General features: G+C 45.7%; 1 protein-coding gene across 1 annotated transcript; it reads right to left on the minus strand.

Moving 5' to 3' along the window:
- Positions 1-5,579: 5,579 nt before the first annotated feature.
- LOC117724218 (saoe class I histocompatibility antigen, A alpha chain-like) lies at positions 5,580-10,248 on the minus strand. Its single transcript, XM_034523928.2, has 5 exons — positions 9,953-10,248; positions 9,462-9,728; positions 8,979-9,257; positions 5,824-6,099; positions 5,580-5,710 (listed from the first exon to the last, which is right to left on the minus strand). The coding sequence occupies exons 1-5, from the start codon at positions 10,023-10,025 to the stop codon at positions 5,580-5,582; spliced, it is 1,026 nt and encodes a 341-aa protein (XP_034379819.1). The 5' UTR covers positions 10,026-10,248.
- Positions 10,249-10,724: the final 476 nt, after the last annotated feature.

The following is a 10,724-nucleotide window of genomic DNA, read 5'->3' on the forward strand; positions in this document are numbered from 1 at the left end:
AGTGAGAAAAGGAAAATCAAATCAGTAATCAAATGGCAATAAATTTTCAGAGAGAGACAAGAACATACATTAGTATAAGAATAAACAGAAAAGAATAAATCTAAACACACTTCCCCAATACCCACTAAACCAACATCCCATTCTTAATTCAGTCACAAATGGTTTAGCCTTATGCGTACGATGAATATATATCTCCTGTTTTAAGAAATTCAGGTCAAATCTAAGTCTGGAGGCTTATACCTGAAGTTCTAGCCCTTGGAAGGTAAGGTTAGCCACCTGTGCATATGTGCATGGTGTGTGTGTGTGTGTGTGTGTGTGTGTGTGTCTGTGATTGGTGGGGGTAGGGAATCAATGAATGACTCACAAAGACAAAAATTTTTTTTAAGTACTTAAAAGCCTTCTCTTTAGGAGAACTCTATGGGGAAGAAATTAGACAGATCCTGATGCATAATGTTGGGAAATGGCTGTCTACCTCATGGTGCTGCCTGCCTCTAGGGCTTGGGAATTGGCCCTGGCAGTCTATGATCACCTGCAGGGATGGTGCTCCAGTTGTCCGGATACCATTTTTCCAGAAGAACAGCTGGGACAAAATCAACCCTGAGCATTTTAAAGTGAGCTTTGGAGCGCCCTACGGTATCTCATGTTCTAAGTTACAGCAGGTTTTTGCACACTGATGTTTAGATTTAGAATCTTCATGGCTTCATTAAGTTAGAGGTTTCTGAACTATGAGAGCCCGGGCATGACTGGAGCCTTGGGTAAAAGCTATAGAATCCAAACCATAAGTATTGATGAAAATACCAATGGAAATTCACAATATACCTGGGATATCCCAGCTCCTGGCTAATTTTCTCACTTAACAAATCAAAGAGAAATGGCAAGCCAGGGCCTTACGGAATCTAAAAGAAAGACAAACAGGGGATGATCCTTATGAGCTAGGCTTATCAACATGAGAGGATAAAAAGAATCCTGGCACTCCACTATGTTTCTAATTGGTGGATTTGATGTGTGGGCCCATTTTTCATCTTCCTTAACTGAAAAAGATTGGAGTAAGAGGTGAGAAAATGCAATTAGACATCCCGTTGAAAGGGAAATTTTCTGTGTCTGGTGAGAGGCAGTGTTGGGTTTCTAAAGGGAAAGCACTGTTCCTTTCCTAGACAGCACCCATGGTCTGTGGTCAGTGACAATCGCACCTCACGTGTGAATCCCACACTGGATTATACTTCCTGTAAGACGTCATTTTCTCCAGAGTTTTGTTGTTGTTGTTGGGGGTTTTTTTGTTTTGTTTTTCGAGACAGGGTTTCTCTGTGTAGTGCTGGCTGTCCTGGAGCTCAATCTGTAGACCAGGCTGGCTCGAACTCAGAAATCCACCTGCCTTTGCCTCCCAAGTGCTGGGATTAAAGGCATGCGCCACCACTGCCCAGTCCGACCTTGTGATTCTTAAGGATAGACCTTGAATCTAACCTTAAATTACTTTATTAGCGCGCCTAACCCCCACCCCAAAGACCCCAATTCATTCTGTATCATTGGCAAACACCTATGAGAGGCGGAGGCAGAAAGATAAGGAATTCAAGACCATCCTCAACTACATAGTGAGAGCTTGAAGCCAACCTGGGCCAAAACAAATGTGGAGAGCTTTGGATCCGCTTGGCAGGAATCTGACATTGGCCAAGGACAAGGAAATGGACTTCAGGCAGGAATCTGACACTGGGCCATGACAAGGAAGTAAGTTCAAGCAGGAATCTAATTTTAGGCTAAACAGGGAAGTAATTTCAGTCAGGAATCTAAATCTTAGGCTAGAACTTCAGTAGGCTTCAGGCATGAATATGACTGTTGGCTAGGACAGGGAAGTAGGCTCAGATACTTTGGTCGTCCTGATGCACCCTTAGAAACAGTGATCAAGGGAGCTTGTTGCCTTGCTTGTTCCTTGACTGTTTGCATCTATTGTACTGCTAGTTCCTCAACCTAGAACTGACCTAAATACTTGTATGTAATTAAAATGGTATAAAAGCAGGTTTTGGAAAAAATAAACTTGCCTCAGCCTCAGAACTGACTAGGGTCATGCTACAATGTTATCTAATTGTCTTTTTTCTTTTTAATCCTCACTCCTGCGCTGGAGAACCTGTTGACTGACTGAGCTGGCCTGGTCAAACAAAACAAAACACAAAAGGGGGAGCCCAAGAGGTCCTAGCAACAGGACAGCCAGTATGACAGTGGAGCTGAGGGATGACAAAGGAGAGGGTAAGATGAAGGAGACCCAGGTAGAGACTGTACACCAGGCAGGCGGGATCCAAACCAGGAAGGAAGGGGGCTGTGGGACATTTGTCCCCCAGAAAGAACTCTTTTTTTGTTTGTTTTTCGAGACAGGGTTTCTCTGTGTAGCCCTGGCTGTCCTGGAACTCACTCTGTAGACCAGGCTAGCCTCAAACAAGAAAGAACTTTCAATCTTTGTGCCTCAGCCTCCTGGGTGCTAGTCTTACAGACATTTGTCACCAGGCCTGAATCTCATTGAACATATCAAATGAGATCTGGACCCTAGGAAATGAATGTTTGAGACTGGTTTTATAACATGTACAATGTGAACAAAGCATATTTGTTTGTACTGCTATGGCAAAATACCAGGGACTGGTTAGCTCATACAGGACACAAGTTTATTTCTCATAGTTCTAGAGACTGGTAAACCCTAGGTCAAGGCTATGGCTAATTCAGTACCTGGTGAGTGCTCACTTACTGATACATGGACATTGTCTCTTTGCTAAGTCCTCAAATGGGAAATAAGCTCTCTGGTTTCTCTGTTGTGAGAGGACCAATCCCATTCATAAAGGCTCCCTCATCCTGCCCTCATTATTTCCAAAGTCTTTAACCTCAAATACAGTCACATCCAGGATTAGGTTTAAAATGTGAACTTTTGGATATAACCAGTCTGGCAGGGATGCAGATAGTCTAAAGACAATACACCCTTCCTTTCAAACGCGTGGCTGTGAATTAAGGAACCTCCAAGATTTGGAATTGTACCAGGAATCTCACGCTGAGAGACAGACACTGAAACCTGGTGCCAGCCAGAGGAACCTGTCCTCAGAAAAGATATTTCATATACTTCTAATGAAGTGTCCGGTCACCTTGTGATGTGAGACTACAGACCAGACAATGATGGGTTAATGATGAAGCTAGATCACAGCCTGACTATGCATATCTCGTCTTGTGTTTAAACATTGTTCTTATGTGAGTAGTCAGAAGGTAGCCTTGCAAACTGATAGACCTCTGTCCTTCTTATCAGTGTGGCCATATTGAATAAATCTCCTTTCCTCCTCCTGTTTCAAGGTATTTGAATCTTTTAAATACCTTGTTAAACAGTCAGCTGACCATGGCTTGTTAGGGCTATGAGGGGGCACAGGTTCTGACCGTAATTCAGGCCAGGCTAGCCTGAATCCCCAACTCACCAGCCTGGCCACCCTAACCCTAACCCTAGTCCTTGCTTTGTAGACCAGGTTATTAGCTTCGTATTACAGAGATCTGCCTCCAAAAAGTAGGATTAAAGACATGTTTTATAGTGGAGGTTGGTGGGAGGTACAGGGAAGAGGGGAGGGAGGGTTGGGTTGTTTTATGTGAGAAAAGAATAAAGCCAAAAAAGCCAGGCGGTGGTGGCGCACGCCTTTAATCCCAGCACTTGGGAGGCAGAGGCAGGTGGATTTCTGAGTTCGAGGCCAGCCTGGTCTACAGAGTGAGTTCCAGGACAGCCAGGGCTACACAGAGAAACCCTGTCTCAAAAAAAAAAAAAAAAAAAAAAAAAAAAAAAAAAGCATAGAAAGTCTTAACTTTCCTGTATACATGAGTCCCCTGGACATCTCAACAAGATTCAGGGTCTGAGCTGAGATTCTGTATAATAATCTTGGGCTGAGCCTGCTGATGTTCAGACCACACATCTTCAAGAACATAGATCACGGCTGGTAACATTAGTCATTCTAGAAGCAGATTTATCCCCTACACCTGCAATACCAGCACTCAGATGAAGGCAGAAAGATTTATGGGAGTAGACGTTGTATCACTCACTTCTCTCATTAATATATAAACAAAAGAAAACAAAACAAAGTCTGAAAGAAGCAACCTAAGGTAAGAATGGTTTGCTTTGGTTTTTGATTTAAGAAGGTACAGTCCATCCTGGCAGGAGAGGCAAGGTGGAGTTCACGGAGCTGGAACATGTGGCTGGGATGACTCAGTTCTCCATGCACCAGCAGCAGACTGTGGAGATGCTGGCTCTCATCTGGCTTCCTCCTCTTCCTCCCTTGTCTTCAGTCTGGGCCCCTAAATCATAGGTTGGTATCACCCACATACAAACAGCTTTCCTTTCCTCAGTTAATCTCTGGAAACATCAGAGACAGTTCCAGAATTGCAAGTCCCGGGAGATTCTAAATCCAGTCAAGCTGACAATGAAGATTAGCCATCACAGCTAACTAGTGAATTCCAGTCCATGCTGGGGTACAGTGTGAGAACCTGCCAAAAAAGGGGAAGAAAAAAATGTAATACATGGCCTCCCTGCTTTACAGTCTAAGTCAGTGGGGGTCTGGGAAGAGGTATGAGGATTCTGTAACAAGGTTTGAGGCCACTGATGTCAACCATCGGATCAGTACCCACAACAAGGAACAGTCCCAAGTGGGAATACAGTATACAGTATTTTACCCTGACAACATAAGGACATATGGACCTGTCATCAGCCCTGAGTTATTTTCTCTCTCACTGAGTATAGCCTCAGGTACAAGATCCAATAAGCAATTTACATGATGAAAGTCTCTTGCTGGTTGCTATCTGAAAATTCCACAGACTTACAGACACAAATAGTGTAATCTAAATTCTTATCATTTAAACATAACAAAATTTTATATGGGACATTAGAGGCTTATAGATTTTTTTTAATTTTAGAAATATCCAAAACCCCAAGCTTGAGTCTTCATATTCAGGGAAAGAACACAAAAACCAAACAATACCAGGTCCTATGCAAGATACAGGACTTCTGCCACAGTGGAGCCCAGGACTCGGCTGTGCCCAGCTGCAGGACTGTTTAACCAAATGGCAGAGGGACTAGGTTTCTGTTTCCTTCCTAGACTTTCAGTGCTGGCTGGGACTTGAGGTCAAGGGTTGGAAATAAAATGATAAAAATGATAAAGTTAACATCCTTTTCTACCTCTGGAAGGATAAAGGCAGCGAAAAGGATGCAGAGCAATTCGGTTCCAGAGGAAACTCCTGGTCATAGACCTCGGGCTATAATCCAGGGGTGTGGTTGCAGACAGACCTGGAACAGGGTCAGGAAACATGATGAAATGATTTGTACAGGAAAAAAAAAATGGAGTACCCTTCCAGAGGCCTGTTCCTTCCTCCTGGAGACTCTGCCTCAGAGTCGTGTCCACATCAATACATTCCTCAGCGTGAAGCCCCTGTCCTCTATTTCCAGGTGTTCCTTACAGAGTTAGTTTTAAAAATGGTCCTTAAGTGGCTAAAGCACACGAATGAATACACTTTATAGTAACAAAACAGAAGATGGGCACATTTGTATCCAGGGCTTGAAATTTCTCAGTAAGACCCAAATCTCAAACACCATCCTTACCTGTACTCTTCCTCCTCATCACAATGACAGCCACAGCTCCAGTGACCAAAACTCCAAAAAGAACCAGACCAGCAGTGATCCCAGTGATAGGTGTGGTAGGGGAGGGAGGAGGCTCTGAGAGAGAGGCGGGGACGGGAGTATAGATGTGAGGGACATGTTCAAGGTCTGCAGAAGGGCTCCTGCTTTCCCCCAAGGACAGACACTATGCCTACACACACACCCTTTACCCCATTTCAGGATGAGGGGCTCAGGCAGCCCCTCATGCTCCACACGGCATGTGTATCTATGTTCTTCTCCTGAAGGCACCACCACAGCTGCCCACTTCTGGAAGGTTCCATCCCCGGAAGGCCTGGTCTCCACAAGGTCCATGTCCTGGGTCAGGTCCTCCTTATCCCTCTGCCAGGTCAGGATGATGTCAGCAGGGTAAAAGTCCAAGGCCCAGCACCTCAGGGTGACATCACCTTCAAGTGTAGGGTGATGGGTCACATTTGTTTTGGGAGGGTCTGAGGAGAAGAGTCAGAGGAGAACAACCTTCTGTTCTTTCCTATGGACTATATGAGCATTAGTCATGTGATCATTAGTCATGTGATCATTAGTCATGTGATCATCCCCACAGTTGAAAATTTAAACAGCAGCTCTTAAACAGCATGGACTTAAGATGAAGAAACATCTATTCCTTGCATCTATTCCTGATCTGTAATGAGATCAAAATGGAACTGGCACTCACTCTTCAGGGTTAGTACCACTTCATCCCCAAAAAGATGGAGTCACTATTATGCTTTGAATGGAAAATGTTTCCCCATGGCTCAGGTGTTTGATACTTTGTATCTGGTGATGCTAATGATTCTAGTGGAATATTTAGGATGCAGTAGCTGAAGGGAGTTGGTTACTGGGAGGTGGGCCTTGAAAGTTATAAACTTGTCCTCTGCTGCCTGGTTTGCCCAGAGGTGAGCAAGGTTCCAGGTTGAGGCCTTGAGCTACTCCCACCCCTGTGTGCTTCCCTGTGAATTGTTAGTTGATGGTTGGAGAACCGGAGTAAGTTCTTCCTCCCTGAAGGTGCTTCTCTTCAGGTACTTTGTCACAGGGATGAGAGAAGCAACAATACAGTCCTTGAAAGAAGGCGGATCCTGTGGGATCTGGAAATCAGGGAGGCTTCTTCTGCTCCAGACCAATGAGAAAAGGGTGTCTGGTAACTTTCTGGAGAGGCATATGCAACTATCTGTTCATCCCAGATGGGGCACCCATGGCAAATGTCTTAGTACTGTTCAATTGCTGTGACAAGATGCCATGACCAAGGCAAGTTATAAAAGGAAGGGGGCAAGCTAACTAGAAATCTTTTGAAAGCAGGGCAGTGGTGGCGCATGCCTTTAAGCCCAGCACTTGGGAGGCAGAGGCAGACAGATTTCTGAGTTCGAGGCCAGCTTGGTCTACAGTATGAGTTCCAGGACAGCCAGGGCTACACAGAGAAACCCTGTCTAAAAAAAAAAAAAAAAAAAAAAAAAAAAAGAAAAAAGAAAAATCTTTTGAAATCTCAAAGCCCACTGCCAGTGACAAACTCTTCCAACATGGGCACACACCCAATCCTTCACACACAGTCCACTCTGAAAACCAAACATTCAAATATGAGGGGTGGGATGCGAGTGTGTGTGTGTGTGTGTGTGTGTGTGTGTGTGTGTGTACATGTGCAGCACATATTGTATCGCCTCAGACTATGCAGCCTTTGTTTCATAGAGTAAGGAGCAGTGACAGCACTCAATTTCTCTATGTCTACTCAGGTCCCACCTGCATCTGTGCCCCATAGCCTCGAGAGCCCTGTGTATGGGCTGTTCAGTTTTTTAAAAAGCTTTTGTTTCAAGAAGTTCAGAGGCAGAAGACTCCAGATTATCAAGGTTTCCCATACTGAATCATTAGTAAGGTCCCATATGCATGCTGAATCATAGGGTTTTCCTCTGAATTAAAGCTTGGCCTGAGGGGTATTCTGTTACTTTTACTTCACTTTCCTTTTCTTTACTGTCTTATTCTTACCACAGTTTCCAAGTCTTTGGATTCTAGGAGCGCAGATGTAATTTCTACTCTTTCCTTTATGCCTCTTTCCCCTTCCACCCCCCAGTCATAAGAAATGGTAAGCCAGCACCTCAATTCTGACTTTCCCCCTTTCTGTTTACCACTCCAATTTGAAGTTAGCACAAAAAGGTAGCATTTGCATGTCTCTTTCCCCATTGTAATTCCTCCCTTAGGTGGGCAAAGTCTTTCTGGAAAGATGGCTTAGCCCCAGTTGCAAGCCTCAACTGCCCTGCAGCAAAAGTCACACAACTGCTGTCACTGTCTGCTTAGGATCCTGCCCTACAGGTGTTATTTCAGAAATTGCTGTTGGTGTTGGGATAGATCTCATGCCATGTTGAGGAAGACAACCACCCTGGTATTCCCGTATAGGTTATCCATACACCTTCAGATGAAGCAGTCCCAGATGCCAGTCCTATCTTCACGCCAAGGGCAATGCAACTCTTAGCTGCCATTCCACACCACATGGAGAAGAGCCACATCAGTAATTTCCCCCATGGATGGTTTGACTTCAATTTCATGTCTTATATCCCATAGCAAGAACCATGAGACTGATCCTCCCAAGCCCATTTTGGTCCTGCTGTGTTCCCACTCAGGTGCAGTGTTTTACTACTTTCTCTGGAGAGTTATGATAGATATCTATTCACCCCAGAAAGGACTCCAGCGACAACCAAATGAAGGATTCCATCCAAGCCCATTTTTAACATCCAACACTAGTTTGGCAATCCCATAAATGTATTGAAGGTTACTTATAGACACTTGAGTGAGGAGATACTTAATACTCATAAACACCTACAACACTGAAAAGCCCACTCCAGAATGAATGACAACTCACAAAAGCTGCCTCACTGGAGTGTACACACACACACACCCCATTCTGGCTAGCTGTCTCACTGGAGTGTACACACACACACACACACACACACACACCATCCTGGCTATCCTGAAGTTTGCTATGTAGACAAAGCTGGCCTCCAACTCACCCATCTGCCTGCCTCTGCCTCTTCAATGATGAGATTAAAGGCATCGGCCACTACATGCATACCATCAATTAACCTAGTTCCTATAGACACTAGTATCTCTGTAGATCAGGTGTTGTTTGTACTGGATTCCTTGTGATTGGGGAACATAGGAGGGTGTGAATGACTAGAATCTCCAGTGAGGGTAATCACAGCTATTTTGATTTTGAAACAGTGACTACAGCATGTACCTTGCTGAGCCTGGGGGGCAGTATTTCACAATAGGTGGTTTAGGAATCGGTCCTGTTCTCTTTCCTTCTCATAAACTCTGCTGTAGGGCCAGTAGAAGCTACCCCTCATACCTGCACGCTGCAGTATCTCCTTCCCTTTATCCAGGTATTTGAGAAGCCACTTTATACACTTGCCCTCCAAGAAAGACCTCCACGATGTAGCAACACCAGATGCCTCCCACTTGCGCCTGGTGATTTGAGCCTCCACGGTATCCACAGCAACCCAGGAGCGCAGGTCCTCAGACAGAGAGATGTAATCCTGGCAGTCATAAGCGACGTGCTTATATCCACGGAGGAAGCGATGGTCTGGCCCTATGTCACAGCCGAATAGCCACTGGACAGTGTGAGACTCTGTTGAAGCCAAAGAGGTCCTAGGTTAGTCCCACTCACTGCACATAGCTTGCGCGTGAGGTCAAAGCCTATTACAAACTGAAATGAAACCACAGTAAACTTTTGCAGGCTTCTCCAGGGCGGCAGGAACTTGCAGATTTCACCAACCCAAGGTATACCGTAGGAATATGCGGAGACTGTAGACTAGCCTTCGGAGTCACTCACCATTCTCTCTCTGGCTATGGTAGCCGAACAGGGTCCACAGTTCGATTCGGCCAAGTATTAAGATCCCCCTTCCGAGGCGTGTCAACTCCTCCAAATGCTCAGGGTCCTGCGCTAAAAATGGCACCCGCGGCTCCACCCGCTGACTCGCCAAGTCGCTGTTGAAGCTCACGATCTGTGTGTCGTCCACGTAGCCCACGACGGTGAACCGAGGTTTGCGGTAGCCAGGATCGTACAAGGTGGTGGTGAAATACCTCAGGGAGTGTGAGCCTAGGGGTGGTGAGGGGTCAACCTAGGTGGACCTGGGGACAGGTGGACCCGCTGGGAGGAGAGCTAGGACTCCGGACACGGATTGGAGAAGGAAACCTGGCAGGGGCTGCCTAATTCTAGGAGGGGAGGGAGGGTTGCGACGGCCAAGATGTAGCTATCCCAGTGCTGTCGCTAGTCAGCTCCCTCCCTCCTCCTTGCAGAAACGGCTTCACTTTCCACCCCGCACTCACCCGCGTGAGATGGGACCAGGGCAGTCACTAGCAAGAGAAAGAGGGTGCACGGCACCACGGACCTCATCCTCCGTGTTTGGAGAACTTGAAGAGGTTGGGTCTTTGTTCCTCTCTATGGAGTTTTATAGCGTTGTGGGTATGTGGGGACAGATCACCGTGACTCTTAGTGGTTCCACGAAATTACCACATACAACAGAAGTGAGCACGTGGATGTCCAAACATTACTGGGGAAAGGGAGTTCCCATTTGTGGGTTTCTGGCTGTCCTGGACCTCACTCTGTAGACCAGGCTGGCCTCGAACTCAGAAATCCGCCTGCTTCTACCTCCCAAGTGCTGGAATTAAAGGCATGCACCACCACTGCCCGACTTCTTAGAGTGTTCTTGATTTAAAAAAAGAAAGAGAGAGAGAGAGAGAGAGAGAGAGAGAGAGAGAGAGAGAGAGAGAGAGAGAGAGAGAGAGAAATGCCAATAACAAAGCCAGACTCACTCAGAAGGACACTCCAGATCCATTTTATTAGTTGGAGGACGGGTGGGGGTGGAGACAATAGCCCTGGCAAGTCATAATCTTAGCAGGGGCTGTCTGGAGTGACAGAGAGAAGAGTAACACTTTGTGAGTTAGGGTCAGCAATGGAGGAATGTAAACAGCTGTAGAAAGGAGGAAAGAAAAAGGTTAACCTTTTGAGTTATAAATCAGAAAAGCAACAGACTCAGCAGTGAATATCCAGAAGGAACAGGATTGAGGGAGGGACTCCAGGAACGTATTAAGC

The sequence above is a fragment of the Arvicanthis niloticus genome, chromosome 20 (assembly GCF_011762505.2).
Source record: "Arvicanthis niloticus isolate mArvNil1 chromosome 20, mArvNil1.pat.X, whole genome shotgun sequence".
NCBI classification, from domain to species: domain Eukaryota; kingdom Metazoa; phylum Chordata; class Mammalia; order Rodentia; family Muridae; genus Arvicanthis; species Arvicanthis niloticus.